Consider the following 25097-nt stretch of genomic DNA (forward strand, 5'->3'; position numbering starts at 1 on the left):
CGGAAACGGCTCTAAACATAAAAAAACTCAAAAATGCGCGTTTTCCCTAAATCAATTTATCGCCCCCGAAAACACTCATATAGCAAATTTCATCGAAATCGTTAGATCCGTTTCCGAGATCCTTGTTCGATAATGTTTTTTTTTGACATGACGCACGAAGATTTATGCAAATATTTTTATACGTGTATATAGTGGGTATTAGTGGCTACTCATGCATATTTTTTTTGTAGGTGTACCTCCGCGAATAGTATAAATAATAATGAGAAGAAAAATAAAATGTTTTTTTTTTTATAATGAAGTTTATGGACATGATGCAGGTTAAACATATTCATTTGTAGTCTATTTTATTGTTGTCAAATATTATTTTGTTTGGTTAATCTAACTTGAACAGTTTACAAAATATGACACTTTCAATGATACACTGATGATTTTACATTATCCTGAATAACTCGAAAACAAAAGAAGATCGAGGACTGATATTAAGCATAGAGAGTTCTTCGGACCTGCCAGTACACCACCTGAAAGATTGACCAAATCCGTCGTTGGGGGCACTTCTTGTTCGCTTAGCCTGCTAGACCCTTTGCGGCTACAATATTTTGCACCATTATTTGGTTTTCTTTTGCATTAGCAAATCATGTCATTAATACTGGATATTGTTAGAGATGCCACGAATAGTGGTATTAACAGTAAACCGAATATTCGGCTATATCTCGGCCGAAGCGCCGAATAAGCATTCGGTAAAACATGTGTTTCGAGTCGCATTCGTTATGACAACTCGTCGCGTATACGGACAATGTTTGCTAATTAGTAGTGCACTGTGCATGTACTTAGTTAAAGTCTAAAATACTCTAGAAAATCTAGCATGTGCTCGAAAAATCTTCATTCATAACAAATTCCCGAGATTACATTATAAATATTAAATTTCTAATAGTTGTTTGTGGTTTGTAGTACACTTTAATTGTTCATTTTAGGTCTAATATACATTCGATATTCGGCCGAATACTTACCGAATATAGTGGCTTCTCTAATATTTTTTTTATATTTTATTAATAGTACATTACTACAGAGGCCGGGACGAAAGGGGTTGCCGGCCGAAGACATATAGACGGCCGAGCGAAGCGAGGCCGGATAGTCTGAGCGCGGGCAACCCCATTTCCCGCCGAGGTATGTATAGTGCTTTTCTCAAACATGCAATGAAATAAATAAAATAAAAAATCCACGAAACCCAAGTTTTATTTATAGAAAAAACTAAAAGTAAACTACACCCAAAATATAACCAACACGTACCTATATCATTATCACGCGTATGTTTTACACGAGTCGTGTATTTTTACTACCCGTATATTTTCATGTATCTTTGATTTTTTCGTCTTTCGTCTTGTATCCGTCTGACTGTCGTTTTCGTCACATAAGTTTACATTGTCTTTCATGTTGATATCATGTTTCACATACATCGTTGCTTTATGCACGGAGTAAATAAGTATAATTTCCACAGTGTTGACGAATTTGTAGTTACATCCATTTAAAATATGCCACAAAACTGTTTCTAATAAACTGTAAGCCATTTTTCTTAGTTTCTCAAATAATAAAATTGCCATAAGCAACCATATACATACTTCGTCTTTGACTTGGCGGCAGAGGCAGCAAGTTATTAAAATCAATTCTGCTTACGCTGCCAATTCCAACGCCTACGATTACAATTAATATTAATTTCATTATTTCGTCGGAACTCATATTAAAGTCAAAAAATCAACAACGCACCATAAATCCAATAAAACAGAATGAATATTTTTCAACTTTACCTCCATAACAATTTAAAAAATATAACTACGCGTGTTTGAGTAGACCTTTTTACCGCTAACGTTTAGATGAAATATTTTAAATGTTTTTATTTGTGTAGTTAAATTTAAATTTAAAATGATAAAATTATAGAATGTATTATTTATTAAGTTCATGTTGATTTTATACAAATAAAACTGCAAATTATAGCAAACATTGTTTTTTGTTTTTTTTTTTTTATAGGCGTAGTGGCAGAGTGTCATTACGAACCATGAAGCAAATACTGCCTCTAATTTTTTTTAATGGATGAGTGCCACGATGCTGTGTCACAAATATCTGTGAAATGAAAATTAAAAAAGAGGACTTTGCCGGCCTAGGCCTGCAAGATGTGTATGAAATTCCATTAACGACCTTTTGTCCTAGCCGCACCTGAAACGTCATACTTCGCAGCCTATTATAAGGAACATAACATCAATATTTCATTGCATGTTTGAGAAAATATTATTTTAGTTATAAGTTGGGCTAAAAAAGAACACTAAACTTACTGCTATGGGTTCGGGTAGAGGGTGTAGGGGTAGGGTACGGGTTGATGATCATTTTCTTTGCTGTTGTTTTGACTAATGGCTGACCGTAACCCTCATTAGACTTGTCTGTAAAGTAAAAATTGAAAGTAGGTATCATTTGAGCTCTGTCATGTCATGTCCTCATATGTCTTCGGTATCGATATCGATATCGATATTAAAGAACCGAAACAGCAAAATACCCAATAAAAAAAAAGTTACATACTTGATTTGCAATTATCCACAACGTAAGTGTTACAGACACTAGCACTCGATATATTTGTTTTAAAATTTTCCGATCTTTTTTCCATCTTCTTGGCTTCGTTGGAGCAATTTCCTGGAAAATATAAAAAAAACCTAAATCGTCGTAAAAGTAGGTAGGTATATCTACAGTCATATCATATTGATTTTATTAAAAGAGGTTTGCTATTTTACGAGTGTTTATTGGTAGCTAGGTAATCTTGGTACATTTTGAGGAAACCTGCGTTGTAGATTTAGTAGTGCGAAGCCGGGGCCGGTCGCTGGTATTCATATCAAAATGTAAGTACTTATTAAGTCTGAATTGGCCTAGTTATAGGTAAGGTATAGTACATTGTGCAGCATGGGGCGTAAGTTAAATATTGCAAACGAGAGTAAGTTAAATCGCGACGGCTTGCCGGAGCGATTTATAGTTAACTTGGGACCATTTCTTTTTGTGCTGCTGATAAACGATCTGCCTGTCGAAGTGCATCACTGCACAGTGCTAATGTTCGCTGATGATGTGAAATTGATTAAACCGATCCAAAGCCAAAGGGATTGCGAGGAGCTGCAACGGGACATAGAGGCGGTCTATCGTTGGAGTGTTGAAAATGAACTCTATTTGTGTCCTTCCACGGCAAAAGGTACCTTATGGCGGCTGGCGCTTACGTCGCATTGCGCCGCAATAATATTGGAGCGGCGTTAATAATAGCGTAAGCGCCAACCGCCATAAGGTACCTTTACCCGTTGGACGTCACATTTCAATGCAAGTAAATGCGAAATGATGTCTTTCACCCGGTCCCATGCACCTCAAATATTTAGTTACAATATTGGCGGCGCCGACATATCACGCTCGGAACAGGTAAGGGATTTATAGTTCGTTTTTTAGCATTAGAAATAAGGTAAACAATCTTGATTATTTCTGAAAAATATTTTAATTTGTTTTTTATCAAGTAGAAACACTACTATATAAATTATAAACTGAAATAATTGTCATATACTAAAAAAAAGTGACCAAGGCCTCTAGTGCCCCAGGCTGGAATCGAACCAGCGTCCTCTGCTATCGCGGCAGATGCCTAAACCACTCGGCCACCCTAGAGGCCTTGGTCACTTTTTCTTAGTATATGACATTTATTTCAGTTTATAATCTTGATGTGTCTTTTAATTGAAAAACACACTTCTTCTATACATATAATAAAGCTGAAGAGGGTCGAAAGTCTGTACATGGAAGATATTTGAAAAAAAGTAGGCTGGGGATTCTTAGAATCGATAACAGAACACGTTCCAAAAGTTTTTAGAATTTTTGTCTGTTTGTCTGTTTATCTGTTTATCTGTTTGTCTGTTTATTTGAACGCGCATCACGTGAAAACGGCTCAACGGATTTTGATGAAAACTTTACTAATCTGCCGAGAAAATCCCCGGCCAGGTTATAAGCTATAAAAATTCAACCCCTAAAATGGGGGGTAGCCACAACACTCGATTGACTTAAGTTTGCCCCTGAATATTATGGCGCTACTTAGGAAGGAGGGGCAAACTTTTTTCAAATATGTGCTACCACTATTGAGTACCCTGGTAGACTAACAGATGGCTCTGAATTTAATACGTTGTAACATGAATAAGCCACCGAGGAAAGATTTTGCCAAATTAACTCTAAGTTTAGAACAGGGGGTACGGATATCAACAAAAATAATTGAATAATTATGTTGATTTAATAAATTAATAATACAACAAAATTAAACGACAATAAATTAATTGCCCCTCATTGCACAGTCTTTTGGGGAACTGAGTAAACATTAATTAATAAAGAAAACTAAAAATGAGTTTACATAGTTACATAGTGGTAAAATAAACACACATAATTATCAACATGCGTATAATTGCATAATTATTTAAAATTATTGATTTTCTCCATCATACCTAATCGTAATTATATCGCACCCATATCAAATCCATATTCATACAAGGTGGGTATTTTGAAAAAAAAACATTGACCTCTGTCGTTTGCAGTGCCGGATTAACCCTTTTAGGCAAAATAAGCACTTGCTTAGGGCACCACGTCTAGGGGGCACCAAAACCGTAGGCAAAAAAAAGCGCAGGCTGCATCAGCATTGCAGTCGTCGTGGAGTAGGTACCTACATGAAACTTTTATACGTGTACAAGTACCCATCTAATAACGTCCCATCCCTTCTCTGTATGAAATCCGGGATTCGCGCCTGGTTGGGACTAAAAGTAAAAATGTACAACTGTCTATCAAACTGCGTTTTTTATATTGAAAAATTTTCGCGTTCGCTTCGCTCGCATTTACAATAACATTATAAGATATGATAAAAGTGACATTCGGGTGGCGACTGCACCAGAATTACTCTGTTGTAACGTTACTGCTGCAGCACTGTTAATTTTCGTGATAAATTGATGTGACTGATTTCCATACTAAAAATAAAATGTACAACTGTCTATCAAATTGCGTTTATATATCGAAAAATTTTCGCGCTCGCTTATCTCGCGTTTTCAATTACTTTCTAAGTCAAATTGCGTTTTTTATATCGAAAAATTTTCTATCTTGCTTCGCTCGCGTTTTCAGTAACATTCTAAGATATGATAAAGGTGACATTCGGGTGGCGACTGCAGTAGCTTTACTCTGTTGCAACGTTACCGCTGCAGTACTGTCAATTTTGTTGATAAAATGATGTGACTGATTTCCATACTAAAAGTAGAAATGTACAACTGTCTATCAAATTGCGTTTTTATATCGAAAAATTTTCGCGCTCGCTTCGCTCGCGTTTTCAATAACTTTCTAACATATGGCGACTGCAGCAGCATTACTCTGTTGCAACGTTACTGCTACAGTACTGTCAATTTTCGTGATAAAATGATGTGACTGATTTCCATACTAAAAGTAGAAATGTACAACTGTCTATCAAATTGCGTTTTTATATCGAAAAATTTTCGCGCTCGCTTCGCTCGCTTTTTCAATAACTTTCTAAGATATGGCGACTGCAGCAGCATTACTCTGTTGCAACGTTACTGCTGCAGCACTGACAATTTTCGTGATAAAATGATGTGACTGATTTCCATACTAAAAGTAAAAATGTACAACTGTCTATCAAATTGCGTTTTTATATCGAAAAGTATTCGCGCTCGCTTCGCTCGCGTTTTCAATTACTTTCTAAGGTATGGCGACTGCAGCAGCATTACTCTGTTGCAACGTTACTGCTGCAGTAGTGTCAATTTTGTTGATAAAATGATGTGACTGATTTCCATACTAAAAGTAGAAATGTACAACTGTCTATTAAATTGCGTTTTTATATCGAAAAATTTTCGCGCTCGCTTCGCTCGCGTTTTCAATAACTTTCTAACATATGGCGACTGCAGCAGCATTACTCTGTTGCAACGTTACTGCTACAGTACTGTCAATTTTCGTGATAAAATGATGTGACTGATTTCCATACTAAAAGTAGAAATGTACAACTGTCTATCAAATTGCGTTTTTATATCGAAAAATTTTCGCGCTCGCTTCGCTCGCTTTTTCAATAACTTTCTAAGATATGGCGACTACAGCAGCATTACTCTGTTGCAACGTTACTGCTGCAACACTGTCAATTTTCGTGATAAAATGATGTGACTGATTTCCATACTAAAAGTAGAAATGTACAACTGTCTATCAAATTGCGTTATTATATCGAAAAAATTTCGCGCTCGCGTCGCTGGCGTTTTCTTTAGCTTTCTAAGGTATGGCTACTGTAGCAACATTACTCTGTTGCAACGTTACTGCTGCAGCACTGACAATTTTCGTGATAAAATGATGTGACTGATTTCCATACTAAAAGTAAAAATGTACAACTGTCTATCAAATTGCGTTTTTATATCGAACATTTTTCGCGCTCGCATCGCTCGCGTTTTCAATTACTTTCTAAGGTATGGCGACTGCAGCAGCATTACTCTGTTGCAACGTTACTGCTGCAGCACTGTCAATTTTCGTGATAAAATGATGTGACTCATTTCCATTCTCAGCTGTAATGCGGCAATGAACGTCACTCAACTAACCGAAAAAATTCATTGTAATCTCGATGACACTAGGGGGAGGGGGCACCTTGGTCTAGAATTCTTAATAGTCTTGGTATACCTTACTGTATCGTCCGATATACATCTACCACTCTGTCGTTTAAATCACGTGTAAAATTTGAATAAGGGCGAAAAAAACTATTGATTTTGGAGTGTAGTTTTATTTACTGGTACCTAATTGTAAAATATGTTATCTGGACTGCAGTCCTCTAGCATATCCATCTGTCAACTTTACTTCAAGTTCCGCCTCCAGGGGAGAGGGAGAGAAATTAGGATTAGTAATTAGTCGCTTACTGACACAGACCGAATTCCACGCGGGCGGAGCCGCGGGCACAGCTAGTTAAAAATAAGTTACGGCAAATATGCAACAATTATGAATCTAATACGATCATTTATATTCTTCTGCTTTCATAAGTAATAGTTACTGATTTTTAAAAAGCGTTTTTCATTTAAAAGACATGTCAAGATCGCTTACCTTCTTTCAAGTTCTTTCTAATGTTAAAAAAAACGAACATAGTAACTCTTTGACTCAAATATAACGCTTCGCGAACATGTCCAGGCCGTGGCTACGACTGCGTACAGAAGACTAGGTTTCGTTCTGCGCAATTCAGCGCCCCTGACTGTGGAAGCCACACGCGTGTTGTATGCGGTACTCGTGCGCAGCATTCTCGAAACGAATGCAGTGGTGTGGAGTCCGCATGAAAGCAAATATATACTTATGCTGGAGCAAGTCCAAAAGTCGTATCTCAGGGCACTATACAAAAAAATACACACCTATTATCCGTATATTATGTACCCTACTCTGTTTCTGCAGGGACATCTAGGGTACGACTCGCTCCAGTTACGGAGGTTGCTCTCTTTGGCGAAATTCCCGATCGGTGTTATTAGAAACACAATACATAGCTGTGACATAGCGTAGCCCTTGTCGAGGCCTTCATGCGATGCGATTATTTGTGCCTAACCAGTACACTCGCGCGCGGCGTCACCCGCTGCGGGCGGAGGGCAGCGCGCGCACGGCAGGCGCCGGTCGCGCGCGCGCACGCTCTGCTCAACTACGTGCTCGAGGCACACCGGAGTGTGATTTGTTTGTGAGTGCAATTGGACGACTGATGATTGAGTGTAAGAGAGTGATAGAGCGAGAGATGCCTGTAAGTAGTATTATATAATGTTGTTATGTTAATACTTGTGTACCCTATGTATATAAGTATTACTGTCTCCCAATTTGTGCCGCTGTGGCTTTAGCTGTTAAGGTACAATTGTCAACTTAAGTAACTAGTAGTTCGCCCCGAACTGAGAACTCGCGGTTCGCCCAAAAGGATCTATTGAATGCAGTTCTTACTTAGTCCGAGATGGGCATTTCGTAATTGATTCCTGATTCCACGATTACTTGAAATTACTTTGTAATCTGATTACCGATTCCCAGATTACTTCGTAATCTAACAATACCGAATTACTAAAGTAAAATTCCATTTAAGGAATCAGGAATAAATTTTTCGAATATTACAATTACTAGTAATTGGAATCAATGTCGATTCCTCATTACAGGAATATATTACTTGATTCCTTTCAGATTACATTTCGTACTACTACTATCAAAAGTACATTTCGATAGTAGATATAGTTGTTGACTTACTAGGATGCATCTACCTACCTATACCTTATTTGAAACAGGTGTGCAGATTTCAAAAATGATGACCATGACCAATAAAACGACATCCATGACGACTTTTATGACATACTGCATGGCCGCCACTTTGGATTCCAAAATGGTCATCATTTTCGAATTCGGGCCCCCTAAAACCTACCAAACGACATCCATGACGACTTTTATGACATAGTGCATGGCCGCCAATTTGGATTCCAAAATAGTCATCATTTTCGAAATCTGCGTCCCCTAAAACCTATAAAAACGATATCCATGACGACTTTTATGACATAGTGCATGGCCGCCATTCTGGAATCCAAAATTGTCATCATTTTCGAAATCTGCGCCCCCTAAAACCTATAAAACGACATCCATGACGACTTTTATGACATTATGCGTGGCCGCCATCTTGGATTCCAAAATGGTCATCATATTCGAAATCTGCGCCCCCTAAAACCTATAAAACGACATCCATGACGACTTTTATGACATACTGCATGGCCGCTATTTTGGATTCCAAAATGGTCATCATTTTCGAAATCGGGGCCCCCTAAAACCTATAAAACGACATTCATGACGACTTTTATGACATAGTGCATGGCCGCCATCTTGGATTCCAAAATAATCATCTCTTTTGAAATCTGCGCCCTCTAAAATCTATAAAACGACATCCATGACGACTTTTATGACATAGTGCATGGCCGCCAGCTTGGAATCCAAAATGGTCATCATTTTCGAAATCTGCGCCCCCTAAAACCTATAAAACGACATCCATGACGACTTTTATGACATAGTGCATGGCCGCCATTTTGGATCCCAAAATGGTCATCATTTTCGAAATCTGCGCTCCCCAAAACCTATAAAACGACATCCATGATGACTTTTATGACATAGTGCATGGCCGCCATCTTGGATTCCAAAATAATCATCATTTTCGAAATCTGCGCCCCCTAAACTCTATAAAACGACATCCATGACGACTTTTATGACATAGTGCATGGCCGCCAGCTTGGAATCCAAAATGGTCATCATTTTCGAAATCTGCGCCCCCTAAAACCTATAAAACGACATCCATGACGACTTTTATGACATAGTGCATGGCCGCCATTTTGGATCCCAAAATGGTCATCATTTTCGAAATCTGCGCTCCCCAAAACCTATAAAACGACATCCATGATGACTTTTATGACATAGTGCATGGCCGCCATCTTGGATTCCAAAATAATCATCATTTTCGAAATCTGCGCCCCCTAAACTCTATAAAACGACATCCATGACGACTTTTATGACATAGTGCATGGCCGCCATCTTGGAATGCAAAATAGTCATCATTTTCGAAATCTGCGTCCCCTAAAACCTATAAAAACGACATCCATGACGACTTTTATGACATAGTGCATGGCCGCCATTTTCGATCCCAAAATGGTCATCATTTTCGAAATCTGCGCCCCCCCAAAACCTATAAAACGACATCCATGATGACTTTTATGACATAGTGCATGGCCGCCATCTTGGATTCCAAAATAATCATCATTTTCGAAATCTGCGCCCCCTAAACTCTATAAAACGACATCCATGACGACTTTTATGACATAGTGCATGGCCGCCATCTTGGAATCCAAAATGGTCATCATTTTCGAAATCTGCGCCCCTTAAAACCTATAAAACGATACCCATGACGACTTTTATGACATAGTGCATGGCCGCCATTTCGGAATCCAAAATGGTCATCATTTCCGAAATCTACGCCCCCCAAAACCTATAAAACGACATCCATGACGATTTTTATGACATTATGCGTGGCCGCCATCTTGGATTCCAAAATTGTAATCATTTTCGAAATCTGCACTCCCTAAAACCTATAAAACGACATCCATGACGACTTTTATGACATAGTGCATGGCCGCCATTTTGGTATCCAAAATGGTCATCATTATCGAAATCTGCGCCCCCTAAAACCTATAAAACGACATCCATGACGACTTTTATGACATAGTGCATGGCCGCCATTTTGGAATCCAAAATGGGCATCATTTACGAAATCTGCGCCCCCCAAAACCTATAAAACGACATCCATGACGACTTTCATGACATAGTGCATGGCCGCCATTTTAGATTCCAAAATGGTCAACATTTTCGAAATCTGCGCCCCCTAAAACCTATAAAACGACATCCATGACGACTTTTATGACATAGTGCATGGCCGCCATCTTGGATTCCAAAATTGTCATCATTTTCGAAATCTGCACTCCCTAAAACCTATAAAACGACATCCATGACGACTTTTATGACATAGTGCATGGCCGCCATTTTGGAATCCAAAATAGTTATCATTTTCGAAATCTGCGCCCCCTAAAACCTATAAAACGACACCCATGACGACTTTTATGACATAGTGCATGGCCGCCATTTTGGAATCCAAAATGGTCATCATTTTCGAAATCTGCACTCCCTAAAACCTATAAAACGACATCCATGACGACTTTTATAACATAGTGCATGGCCGCCATTATGGAATCCAAAATTGTCATCATTTTCGAAATCTGTGTCCCCTAAAGCCTATAAAACGACATCCATGACGACTTTTATGACATAGTGCATGGCCGCCATCTTGGATTCCAAAATTGTCATCTTTTTTGAAAAAAATCTTAAATTAAAAAAAAAAAACAATATTATAAATGTGTAACAAACCGAGCACTTTCATTTGTTACCAAACTCGACCATAGTTTCTTGCAATTTAAATGACCAGAATAGCAAGACCCCTCACAAATGGCTTTTTAGCATTTTAAGCTCTTCTTGCTCAATAACCTCTTGTTCGAGCCTGCTCAAAATTTAATGACTAAAATATAATGCCCTCAACTATACGTTCACCCAATTTCAGTTAAATAAGAACAAATTTACTTAAGTTATTGAGTATCAAACTATCCTCTGATAGTTCAGTTTAAAAACATCGAAATGCCGGGACGTGCCCCTAGCCAGCCGTGTGTTCAAAGTCGAATGTAAGAACTTCACTTCGCTTCGCTCGCTCGTTCGATAAACAATATAATACTAGTAGTTCGCCCCGAACTGAGAACTCGCGGCAAAAAATATATAGAGCGATTTGTTGCACCTACTTACTCGTATAGTGCGACGTAAAATAGTAGAATTTTTTTTTTAAGAAAAATAAACCGACTTCTAAGGAGGTAAAACCACCCACTTTTCTAGTAGGTATAGCATTTCGTTTCTGTAAGGGTCGCAGTTTTAGCCTAACGAACCCACTTCTGTGATAGCAGTTCGGTTCTGTGAGGATTGCAGTTCGAACCAAACCCACTTTTCTAGTAGCATTTCCTTTCTGTAAGGCTCGCAGTTCTAACCTAACCTAACCCACCTTTGTTCGGTTCTGTGAGGATCGCAGTTCAAACCTAACCTAACCCACTTAACGGCGCGTGCGCGGCGGTGTACGGGGGTTTGAGCGGGAGGGGCTAGTAAGTTTGGCATCATTATACTTTATAAGTACCTACATTTTATGGTAGGTAATCATAGTGGTTTATTTAGTTTAGGTATCAGTGGTTTTCCGGGTCAAGGTCCGAGTCCGGGTCTGGGTCCAGTTCCGGGTCCAGGACCAGGTCCAGGTCTAGGTATTGGTCCAGGTCCAAGTCCAGGTCCAAGTCCAGGTTCTGGTCCGGGTTCAGGTCCAGATAAGAGCACGGATCCAGGTCCAGGTCTGGGTCCAGGGCCAGCTCCGTCAAATTCGAAATCGCCAAACGTGTACTATGCGTCGTTGAAGAGTTCCGTTCTGATCATCATCAGCAATTCCACTTCGTCAAATGCGACAGTTTTTAATGAAAATGCTTGATTTTCTGATGAAAATACAAAAATCTCTATACGCATGCCTTTAAGATGAGGAGTTCCCTCGATTGCTCATGGATCCCATCATCAGAACTCGAGCTTGACAAAAATGTGGCTTAAAAACTTAACAAACATAACGAAGAAGACAAATCGCCAAACGTGAACTAATTATGCGTCGTTGAAGAGTTCCGTTCTGATCATCATCAGCAGTTCCACTTCATCAAATGTCACTTTTTTGAATGTATATGCTTGATTTGTTGATAAAAATAAATAAATCACTATATGTATGCCTTTAAGATTTGAGGAGTTCCCTCGATTCCTCATGGATTCCATCATCAGAACTGGGTTTTGACAAAAACGGGACCAATCTGTATGTATATACATACAATCGAAAAAAGAATTTTCAAAATCGGTCCAATAATGACGGGGATATGGAGTAACAAACATTAAAAAAACCGGTCAAGTGCGAGTCGGACTCGCGTTCCAAGGATTCCGTACATGACCCAATTTTTAACAATGTATTTTTTATATGTGAAACGCGAGTGAATTGCCTTTAAAAACCCGCGTAGGGGTCAGTTGTTTACGTAAGATAATCGTCTTTGGGTCACGAATTTACATATGTGTACCAAATTTTAACTTAATTGGTCCAGTACTTTTGGAGAAAATGGGCTATGACAGACGGACAGACAGACAGACAAACGCACGAGTAATCCTATAAGGGTTCCGTTTTTTTTCCTTTTGAGGTACGGAACCCTAAAAACACACAATCGAATTGATAACCTCCTCCTTTTGAGATTTGGAAGTCGGTTAATAAATGAGGGCGCCACTTTCTACGTAACTGTCACATTTTTGACGTAAAATGCTTACACATGCCAACAATTTTGTATGGACATTTTTGAATTCCATTTTATTTAATTTCTACTATTTTATGTCGCACTATAGGCGGCATTGGATCAAAAATCGCGTGGCTTATTGCAAGTCATCATATAACTAGATTAAAATAAACTGTATATATCTGTGGTAAGCCGAAATATTTCCTGTCAAATACCTATATTATGTTTATTTTTATCTTGCTAATTATTTCAAAATGGTAAATTTAAAAATGATATTATAAAAGTGTAAGCCGAGCACTTTCATTTGATACCAAACTCGACCATACTTTCTTGCAAATAAAATGACCAGAATAGCAAGCCCCCTCACAAACAGCATTTTGGCCTTCTAAGCTTTTCTAGCTCAATAACCTCTTGATAGAGCCTGCTCATAATTTAATGACTAAAATATAATGCCCTCGACTACATGATTATCCAATTTCATTTAAATTAGAACAAATTTACTTTAGTTATTGAGTATCAAACTATTTTCTGACAGTTCAGCTTAAAAACATCTAAATGCCGGGACGTGCCGCTAGCCAGCCGCGTGTTCAAAGTTGAATGTAAGAACTTCGTTCGCTTCGCTCGCTCGTTCGATAAACAATATAGACTCGAGTTTGCAATATTATTACGCCCCGAGTTACACACAATGTTTTTCATCACACTTGCGATACAAAAATTAAGTATAAAGACAAAATACTGTTAATTATGGCACTAGAAACTTCATAACTCCCTAGGGAAAACGCTTTTTCTATAACTCCCGCTAAACCTGCGTCACCTGCGTGCAATTCCACATTTACTGAGCGAGTGTGATGAAAAGTATATTTGGGTAGTTTTTAAAGGTGTTTAACAGTAACGAAGAGCTAGGTACTAAAGTGTTTAGTTTAAAGACTGGTCTTATTTTGGTAAAATTCGATTTCGACTGGCAAATCATATTACTTTTTGGCAACCGGGTTTTTTAACCTAATTAGACCCCGCTGAATCCGATTTTGCTTGCCGATCCGGTTGCTTGATCGAATTCTTGACCGGAAGTGATATATTTGATATTAAAGGTCCCATTTTTTAGTTTTTCGTAAATAACTCTTAAACGGTGGCTCATAGCCAAAAATGTTCTACTAGATAATTTATCTGCATAAAATTGCCTACAAGAAAGATTCCATACAATTTTTCGCTAGGAACAATATTTAAAGAGATATTAACGCGGGAAAGTTAATTATAATCACTTCTAAGGTCGCTTTTTTTAGTTATTCGTAAATAACTCGGAAACGGTGGCCAATATCAAAAAATGTTCTTAAAAGTTAATAATCTACACAAAATTTTGTACAAAAAAGATGCGAAAAGTCTACATGTTTCTTGTAGGAAATTTTATGTTTATTATTTATGTATAAGATTTTTTTTTGCTATGCGCCACCGTTTACGAGTTATTTACGAAAAACTAAACAAAGGGACCTTTAATATCAAATAGTTAGGGGAAGGTCGGGTAACGCGAACACCCCAGGCAAAGCGAATTCGGCCTCCCAATCCTAAACTATTCGACTTTGTCGCACCACGCGCCTATATGATGTTCAGGATCCTTCGCTCTATAAGCGGCAAGCGTCACAGGGAGCGGTCGCTGCGAGCATCGTCGGTGACGAGTCAAAATGTGTGTTTAGTGCAAAATATTCGATTTTGAAAGGTAAGTACATTGTAAGTTATTTTGTCATAGTAATTATCTCGAATTTTAATTCAAGATGCTTCTATTGCTTATTAAAGTATCTTTCTTTTACAACGCATTTCTTTTAAAACAATCTAATGGTTATTTTTTTTTAATTCTTTATTTCTTTAACTGACTGAATGGGCAAAGTGGATCGGGCAAAGCGGATAGCGTGTTCACTTTGAATTTATTAGGTAATTTTTTTTATGATAATATTTTGTTACAGATGGTATATAAATATCAAAAAAAGATCGATCATGGCTCCTGGCTAACAGACGTCATGGAAATGGCTATCAAAACGTGGATTCGCTGTGTTAAAATGTTTTCAGAGATGCCGTGAAGACTTATGCTTATGAAATTAGTGAAAATATATCAAAAGTTACTTGTGACAGCTTTTTCTAAATAATATTATTGAAATGATCTTATGTTGATTAATTTTCACTTAGTTATTAAGTTCACTAAGATTTTATGAGTGATATTTGCTTTGCCCGGAGGCCTGTTTCACTTTGCCCGGCACCCTGGGCAAAGCGGATAAAATATTTTTTTTTACGTTTTGTTCAAAATTGCAGCAATTATTAAACATTGGAGGCTAGTGTTGTTTTAAATTAAAAGTTTATTAAATAAAGACTTATTATTGACACTTTTTTCATTTCTTCCTTGTTAAATTTTTCTGTTATGTCAAGTCAAAGCTTAAGGTGTTCACTATGCCCGGACTTCCCCTATCTCACTTCCGGTCAAGAATTCGATCAAGCAACCGGCAAATTCGGATTCAGCGGGGTCTAATTAGGTTAAAAAACCCGGTTGCCAAAATGTAATATGATTTGCCAGTCGAATCAAGAAGGAGAGCGATTTTGAATTTTTATGTCTAGTCTATTATGAAAGATTTAGGTACTTGATGGCTTCCACGTGACTCGCATGAAACCTGTAGTGCCCGAGGACCGGTTAGAGACATCCGATAGGAGTTCCTGTGCACGCTGGCTCAACTCGGTCGCTCCATTACTCTGTTCTTGTGCTGTAATTATGGACAATGTACAGTAAGGTGCGAAATTGCATGGAGAAATTAATTATGGATGAATTCATTGATTACTTCGCCATGCCCTTTTACAGCTGATGGTACTTAGGTAACCGCCAACATCAAAAGCTAATGGAATTGCTCTAATATGCAAGAACGAGAGAGGTACATATTATAGAAAACGACGTTAAATTTTTCGATGTTCGCAGTTGGCCCTCTGGACCTCCAGGCACTTTCGGAAAGGCGAAAAGGCTGGTCAATGTGGGCGCTACCACCCTAATTAGAATCCTAACAGCAGTTTTCCGTTCCCCGTAATATCAGGACACCGTTACCCTTAAAAATAAAAATTAATTTAAGTACTTCAACAATTTCTAGTTGAGTTTAAGTTAAGAAATATAAAATATTGAATATTTTAGGCAATTCGTACAAAGCCAATGCCAACCTCAATTGTCAACTACTTATGTCGGTGGTGCACTGACGTGCCCAAAATGCGCTCAAGAAGATCGGGTACGGTACATGGATCAGCTACACATTAATAACGCGAATTAAAAATTGCCTACTCCAGAGCACACAGTCGCTGTGGCCGAAATCGGTCAGTATCAGCAGCATCATCATCATCATCATCAAAATATTTTTATTACCTTTAAAAAATTGTTAACGATGTCGTGAAATTTCGTAAACAGAAAACTCCGCCCGGCCATCGGACATCCATGACACCGGCCTGGCCCGGCAACCGTATAAGATGTAAGCGCTTAAATTGCTCTATGTACATATACATGATTTTAAAATGAGAGAGTTGATTACACATAAGAAACTCATCATCATCATCATTCTCTTGCCCTTGTCCCATTCACTTGGGGTCGGCGCAGCATGTCTTTCTCTTCCACACCTCTCCGTCGCCCGTCATTTCATTACTCACTTGCGTTCGTTTCATATAATCTCTCACACAGTCCATCCACCTTTTCCTCGGTTTTCCTCTTCTCGTACTTCCCTCCACATTCATTCGTAATACCTTTCTCGTCACATGACTTTCATCCCTCCGCATCACATAAGAAACTATAGCGTGACAAAGGGCCAATTAGAGTTGGACACATCCGATAGCAACTGCATGGGCTATAACCGCGAAAATTGAAGTTTACAAATTGCGGGCATCTTTCTCTGTCACTCTAATTACGCCTTCATTGGAGTAAAAGAGAAAGATCCCGCAATTTGCATATTTCGGTTTTCGCGGTAGACCCTTCAGGTCTACCACATGCTCGCTTAGCTTACTCGCTCGTTTATGTTGCCTGTCCACTGAGGCGGAGACGAGATGAGAGGAATCAATCAGCCACTCTAGGGCAGAGGTCTTCACTTTTAGAACCGGCCGTAGCCTCAACTTTGCTTTCTTTTCGCGGGCCTGATTGTATGGAATTTGGGAATTTTTTAGGGTCATTAGCAGGCTTGCGGGTCGTAGTTTGGAGACAGCAGTTCTAGGACTTTTCTCGCTGAACGAACGAACTACGTCCAAAAAAGGTAACGAAGGAGTAAAGAGAATAAGTAGTTTATAATGAGTTTGATTATGATATTACTCGGCTTGCCCATGAGAAATATGCCAGAGGGCTGGTTGGAGGTGGTCACATCCAGCGTAAGGTCTTCTCCACGTTCGTTCAGCTCGCTTGTCCCTTGTTTCTGCATTTTGGTTCCAATTGCTGTAATTTAATCAATAAACATTTTAGCCGATATAGGTAATATCGCCAGGGCGATAACCGCGAAAATCGAATTTCGCAAATTGCGGGCATCTTTCTCTGTCACTCGCACTACGCCTTAATTGGAGTAAAAGAGAAAGATGGCCGTAATTTGCGAACTTCGGTGTTCGCGGTAGGCCCTCAGGTTACAACCAAAACTAACTACCTACTTACCTACATATCGTCGGGTGACAAGCAAAAGTCACTAAGTACCACCACAAGTTCATAGCCATAGTGAACCATATTAGTAGTACTAGAAAGTCGATTTTTGTTTAATCTTTTTTTAGTAATTAGTGACTTTTGCTTGTCACCTGACGATATTTTTATCACAAATTCAGTGCCATAGTGAACCGTACTAGTATTAAACCAAGGTTGATTTTAGTTTTTTTGCAATTAGTGAGTTTTGGTTGTCACCTGGGGATATTCGTGATGTTTTTTTTGAGGTAGGGGTGATTTAGCGACCACATGCAGCGGCACTTCAGACATTGTGTTCTAAATACATATTTTTGAAATGTCAACACGGATAAGGCTTAACACGTTCACTGTCCCCATACAGAATGATATGACAAACACACGTCCAAGTGTAAAAGTGTAAAGCACTTTGAGCACGGACTCCTGAAAAAAGCTTCATGATGACATTGGGGGCACCCGGACAGGGAATGTTACCTACGTAGGACCAAAATTCATCATAAAATCATCTAATAAACAAAAGCCATATGTATATACATTACACCAATTTTTATTAAAGATTCCGTCACACGGGCGCGTTTTCCGGGCGGAGCGTGAGCGCGGCGTGAGCGTTTTATATGTAAAATCGGCGCGCCCCGCTCACGCGCCGCCCGTAAAACGCGCCTGGTATGACGGAGCCTTAAGGTTAATTAGCTTAAAGGTTACGTCACACAGGCGCGTTTTTCGGGCGGGGCGTGAGCGTTTTATATGTTATGGCGGCGCGCCCCGCTCACGCCTCGCCCGAAAAACGCGTCTGCGTGACGAAGTTCCGTATCATCGACTCACATCTGTGACTATCCATAGAGATGACATGCACTACTGCCTCCGGACCCCTTGGCGTTACACATCTACTCTTAGAGGATGCTGAGGTACAAACGAAGACGGAATAATCAGTTTCATGTGGTTTTGGCGGTTTAACCACGTGAGACCCTATGTACAAAATATTGTAATATTGTAGGTATGTACAGATCGATTCACGAAAGCTGGCACGAAAAGAATGAGTGAGTGAATGGAAATATCTACCTATAGGGCCAATTCATAGAAGGTATCTATTAGGATCATATAGAAGTGGTATACGCGTGCCTCCGTGAGGGACAAAATATACGCAATGTGACACTATGATTGGTCGAATTTATTTGTTGCCCACCATAATCCATACTAAATTTACGGTGGGGAACAAATAAAATGTGAGACTGTGACAAGGACAAACAAATAATAGCTCTTTCGCTGCTGCTCGTACTGAAAGATACATAAGACTATCCTGTTCGATCACGCCCACCTTTCATGCCAGATCCAGTTATATAAGTACTAGATTTATGGGCCAATTAGATCCACCCGGCCGCCGGCTACTTTCCATCGGGAGCCGACGTCGGGCCCTTGCAAGGGACGTTTTCCGTTTTACGAAATACCAGAACATTTATTATCTTGTGCTTGGTGAAACGGAAAACGACTCTTGCTCGACGTCGGACCCGTTGGCAAGTGTAGATCTAATAGGCCCTTAACAGATAAACCAATAAAGTGGAGACTCTGGCTGTATACCTATACATGTCACAGTCACACAATGACAGATACCTATCTAGGTATAATTCGTTTCGTTCATTCCATTCGTGCTTCGTGAATCGACCTGTACAGTGAGCTGCGAAATTGCATGGAGATATGATGAATGAATTCACTGGTAAAGCCGCCATGCACTTTTGCGGCTGATGGTAGACCGGTACATGTTCTAAAATTTAAAGAAGGGTCAGAATTCAACAACAAAATAATTGCTTTTGTAACTCTCGGATAAATAAGCTAGACATCCGGGTAGAAGGACCGATAAGAAGCTTTCTGAAGCATATACATTAAATTAATTGTTAATTGCTGACTATTCACACTACCAACAAGAAATACAAGAATTTCTTACCGAACACACTCGGTCCTCGCTAATATTCGGCCACAGAATAAATAATAGTATTAAGCCCCCCATTCACACTCCTACATCGTAGACGTAGTCCGCCTCATTATGTAGGATTGTGTATGGGAGTCGCGGACTACGTGCCGTCCTACAACACCCAAGTAGGATGCCTCTTGGGTCCTACAAATCCCGCCCACCGCTGCAGTCCGCCGCGCAGGATTGTGTGTGGGTTGACGTCCTACGTTGCGGACTGCCGTGACTTGACGTATTACAACAGTGCGCGCCATTTTTTTGAAATTGATAAAGAAAATAGCTGTTTGTGGGACCAAAAATCACCCAATCACTCCAACAAACAATGGAGGAATAGGCATTGCAACAATTATTGCCAATAGGTACTTAAGAAATATGACGCTCTCTGGCGAATTTTTAGCAGTTTCTTTTCCCACACTCTTTTTTATTTTTATCCAATAACAAGAAAATACATAGTAGAAGAGCTATTTTTTTATTGCACGTAACATTTTCAAGAGTATGCCCTAGTAGCATTTTCGTTGGGGCCCACGGTGCCAACGGTAGGGAAAACGTTGGGATGAGGTTCGTTCCGTAGCCAACATTAATTTTGTATTGGCCCACCATCGCATTTACCAACATTCGCTGTGGCACAGATGCCCAACAATGGGCCTTTGTGTATTTTGGTACCGTTGGCTAAACAACGATAATATTCGTTGGCCCAATGATGACATATATCGCATTTACCAACATTGGCAGTGGCAGTGATGCCCAACAATGGGCCTTTGTTTATTTTGGTAACGTTGGCTAATCGACGATATCATCCGATGGCCCAATGACGACAAATATCGCATTTACCAACATTGGCTGTAGCATTGAGGCCTAACAATGGGCCTTTGTGTATTTTGCTACCGTTCGCAAAACAACGATAACATTCGTTGGCCCAATGGTGACGAATACCGCATTTACCAACATTGGCTGTGGCACTGATGCCCAACAATGGGCCTTTGTTTATTTTGGTAACGTTGGCTAATCAACGATATCATCCGATGGCCCAATGACGACAAATATCACATTTACCAACATTGGCTGTAGCATTGATGCCCAACAATGGGCCTTTGTTTATTTTGGTAACGTTGGCTAATCAACGATATCATACGATGGCCCAATGACGACAAATATCGCATTTACCAACATTGGCTGTAGCATTGAGGCCTAACAATGGGCCTTTGTGTATTTTGCTACCGTTCGCTAAACAACGATAACATTCGTTGGCCCAATGGTGACGAATACCGCATTTACCAACATTGGCTGTGGCACGGATGCCCAACAATGGGCCTTTGTGTATTTTGGTAACGTTGGCTAGTCAAAGATATCATCCGATGGCCCAATGATGACAAATATCGTATTTACCAACATTGGCTGTGGCACTGACGCCTAACAATGGGCCTTTGTGTATTTTGGTACCGGTGGCTAAACAACGATAACATTCGTTGGCCCAGTGAGCACAAATATCGCATTTACCAACATTGGCTGTGGTACTGATGCCCAACAATACCAGTTGAGTTTGCTTGTGGCGTCACTAGATGGCGTTACTGTCTCCAAACATCGAAGTTATAGTTATTTTCTCCATTATTCCGGATATAATCATAATATTTTTTTAAAGTAACTTATAAATCTAATAGCTATAACTATAAAATTTATACATAAATTTAAAAAATTGTATATTACCAACATTTTCTCAATTTAAATCTCAAAAAACATAAATCTCGCTTACGAAGTTTCGAAGTGCGGTTAGTATATATGTCGTAGTCAGATCGTATAATCCGCCGTATTACATTACGGCTAGCCGTTATCAAAAACAGGGGCGTTTTGAAATGCGGCGGTTCGACGATTAGCCGGATTGTCATTGCGATACGTTCTTCAATAAGGCGGCCAACGTTTAGCCGCATCGTACTACTATTTTAGATTGTAGAGTGACCAGTTCTTTCGGTCGCCTACGTAACCGGAGTTTGACAATGTTTGCAATTTAATTTATTTTTAGTATGGTCCCACCGCACTACATGTGTTTAATTTCCAAAACATTTCCTTCGCAACTTAAATAGACGGAGCCCCGCAAGCGGGGCTCCTATTTCTGGGCGGTTTGCCCTTCGGGCATCTGAAGCTACCTAACGAACCTAACCTACTTACCTACCTACGCTTTTTTCCCCAAAGTGTAATGTTTTCACGGACGTCTCACTAAATCAATAGGTAGGTAGGTTAGGTTCGTTAGGTAACTTCAGGTGCCCGAAGGGCAAACCGCTCAGAAATAGGAGCCCCGCGAAGCGGGGCTCCGTCTAGTTAAGTTGCGAAAGAAATGTTTTTTGAAAAGAAACAGTCCGACGAACTCCAGATTTGATGGACACCCCAGCGTTTGTCAGGCAGCGCCACGGGTGTTAAAAATGGGAACTAAAAACTGTCAAAGCGGCGGCTAATGACTCGCTGTATTACATTACGGCTAGCCGTGTTGAAGAACGTATGGCGCCGAATACATTCCGGCGGATTCTCATTCAGCCGCATTCAATCCGGCTAATCGTTAAACCGCCGCGTTTCAAAACGCCCCTGTTTTTGAAAACGGCTAGCCGTAATGTAATACGGCGGATTATACGATCCGACTGCGACATATATACAAATTAGAGTGTATAGTAAGTGTACTTGCTTCGGCAGTACATATACTAAACTTGGAACGATACAGAGAAGATTAACAACAACTGCTGCCTAGCCTAGGGCCTTCATGTGGATACAACCAATGCCTACCGTAGTGTAATTGTAATATTTATCAGCAAAGGCCCAACGTCGTATTACACAACCACTTACTTAACGTAGGGTAACTGTAGGATTCGTAAACAAAAGCCCATTACATAATTAGACTGTAGGCACACTACAAATTACACAACTATTTACCTACGGTAGTATTGTAAGAATCCTACACAAGGCCCAACGTTAAAGTTACAATGTTGGCCCTTTGTGGGACAAGCTGTGTTGGGCCTTCAACCTGGTGCACGACTACCTACCGACCTACCTGACTTGCCGTTGGGTAATTGTTGAATTTGCAAACAGAAGCACAACGAAAAAATTGCCCTTTTTTAGGGTTCCGTACCCAAAGGGTAAAACGGGACCCTATTACTAAGACTTCGCTGTCCGTCCGTCCGTCCGTCCGTCCGTCCGTCCGTCTGTCACCAGGCTGTATCTCACGAACCGTGATAGCTAGACAGTTGAAATTTTCACAGATGATGTATTTCTGTTGCCGCTATAACAACAAATACTAAAAACAGAATAAAATAAAGATTTAAATGGGGCTCCCATACAACAAACGTGATTTTTGACCAAAGTTAAGCAACGTCGGGAGTGGTCAGTACTTGGATGGGTGACCGTTTTTTTTTGCTTTTTTTTGTTTTTTTTTTTTGGATTATGGTACGGAACCCTTCGTGCGCGAGTCCGACTCGCACTTGCCCGGTTTTTTATTTTTTTGCAGTTGGCCCTACAGCAAGCCATACGGCCAAATGTAACAATTAACCAACCATCAAACAAATGTGTATAGGCCCAACCACGGCCCAACCAAAACCGTTGAATAATTGTATGATTTATTTAAATAGGCCCAACGAAAAAATTACTCTAATGGCCCTCTGTTGGGAATCTTCGGGAGGGCCTTTGTCGAGGGCCCTCCAGCAAATCGTACGGCCAAATGTAACAATTAACCAACCATCAAACAAATATGTATAGGCCCAACCACGGCCCAACCAAAACCACCACCGTTGAATAATTGTATGATTTATTTAAATAGGCCCAATGAAAAAATTACTCTTATGGCCCTCTGTTGGGAATCTTCGGGAGGGCCTTTGTCGAGGGCCCTCCAGCAAATCGTACGGCCAAATATAACGGTTGCCCAACTAATACGTAAACAAAGGCCGAACAAAATCCCTGCAAGAAAATGCTATTAGGGTGTAGACCGACACTAGTGAGAAACGGAGCAGTACTGATGATGGACGGCAAAACAGTACCGTGTGTGAGCTATTTCTTGCTCCGTAGTCCTGCGAGGCGAACTACAATGTAGGAGTGCATGTGAGCTATATCCTACTCCGCAGTCCTGCGAGCCGGACTACAGTGTAGGAGTGTGAATTGGGGGGCTTTACCTACCGTACAGAAATGACACTTCCTACAAATCCGAACTTAGACAGCGATTCAGGGACGAATTATGTTATCCCTTTCTAATGTATGGCAGGCACTACCGCACCGCACCGCGTCCTACCGTGACCTTGGTGCGGTGCAGGGGGGCGATTATTGAAATTCGATCGCTCGATTTCGTCACTCGGAAATAGGTGGAAAATAACGATATACTAATTTTTGAAATACGAGCGCCCATACAACCATTTCCAGTCGCCGTTACGACGCGGTGTAGACACATCTTGTGTCGACACCGTCTGTTTCGGTCACAATTCCAGTCGCAGAGTCGTCGCCGTGTCGACACAGTTACCAGAAATGGGGAAGGGTCGACACATGACACAAAGTGACATAAAGTGTGGTCGCCGTGTGCACACATTGTTACGAGTTTGCGACTATGCCAAAATCATTCGTTCATTCGTTCATTTTGTTCCTGTCAAATGGAAACTGTCAGATGGAAAAATAGTTAAATAAAAATAAGTGACATTAATACGCCATCTCTAAAACGGATTACAAGACGTAATTATATATTGTTTGCATTAATATTACAATAGGACTTAAATTATTATGGGGAATTAAACTGCTCGAGTGATTTGATAAACAAAGTGTAATATAATCAACGCGCCACCACATTGTTTTAGTTTAGCCGGAAATGAAATTGTTTATTTCTCAGTGCCTGTGTTCATAACTATATTATTTGAAGCATTTTTAGTACTTCGATGCGTATACTATAATTAAATAACAGAAATAACGCTTTACATACTACGAAACTTGTTAATTATGATGTATAAATATGGTTTAAGGCTGAGAAATATTGCAGTCACAAAGTAGTCGCAATGTTTCGACTTTGTGTCGACTCTGTGTTGACACATGACACGCGCTGTCAAAAGTAATAACAAAGTTACTGGTATGTTACTGGATTTGCAAAATGGCTCCTTGTGTTGATTTGTTTTCAGATATTCTCAAAGTGTAAAAATGCCGTGGTCAGAGATGGGCATTAATCGATGAACTGTTTATTCGACTAATTAATGGAATAAAAAAAGTTAATTCTCAAATTTTAATCGCGATTAGTTTAGTCGACCTAACATAGATTGAAATTGAATTAATCTGAATATTAATCGAATAAATTATCGATTAAATCTCGACTGAAAGTTGACAGGGGGCCATTTTTGTACGTTAAAATAATAGAAATGTCTTGCATGCAGATGGTAGCAAAACACTTTGTCATAAAAGTCGAGATGGGTGTCGATTTATAGGTTTTAGGGAGTGCCGATTTCGAAAATGATGACCATTTTAGATTCCAAGATGGCGGCCATGCACTATGTCAAGTCGTCATGGATGTCGTTTTATAGGTTTTAGG

General features: G+C 39.7%; 1 protein-coding gene and 1 non-coding gene across 2 annotated transcripts in view; both read right to left on the reverse strand.

Moving 5' to 3' along the window:
- Nucleotides 1-25097, reverse strand: part of LOC134791607 (uncharacterized) — a 53412-nt gene that overhangs the window by 10311 nt on the left and 18004 nt on the right. The window contains exons 9-13 of the mRNA XM_063762656.1: nucleotides 18424-18501; nucleotides 17254-17373; nucleotides 15566-15685; nucleotides 2566-2676; nucleotides 2325-2429 (exon numbers count right to left, since the gene is read on the reverse strand). Coding sequence (XP_063618726.1) covers nucleotides 2325-2429; nucleotides 2566-2676; nucleotides 15566-15685; nucleotides 17254-17373; nucleotides 18424-18501 — 534 coding nt within the window. The remainder of the gene's footprint in view (nucleotides 1-2324; nucleotides 2430-2565; nucleotides 2677-15565; nucleotides 15686-17253; nucleotides 17374-18423; nucleotides 18502-25097) is intronic.
- On the reverse strand, nucleotides 3604-3678 carry Trnas-cga (transfer RNA serine (anticodon CGA)). The gene has a single exon. It is a non-coding gene; the product is annotated as a tRNA-Ser (tRNA).

This window comes from Cydia splendana, chromosome 6, assembly GCF_910591565.1.
Source record: "Cydia splendana chromosome 6, ilCydSple1.2, whole genome shotgun sequence".
NCBI classification, from domain to species: Eukaryota; Metazoa; Arthropoda; class Insecta; order Lepidoptera; family Tortricidae; genus Cydia; species Cydia splendana.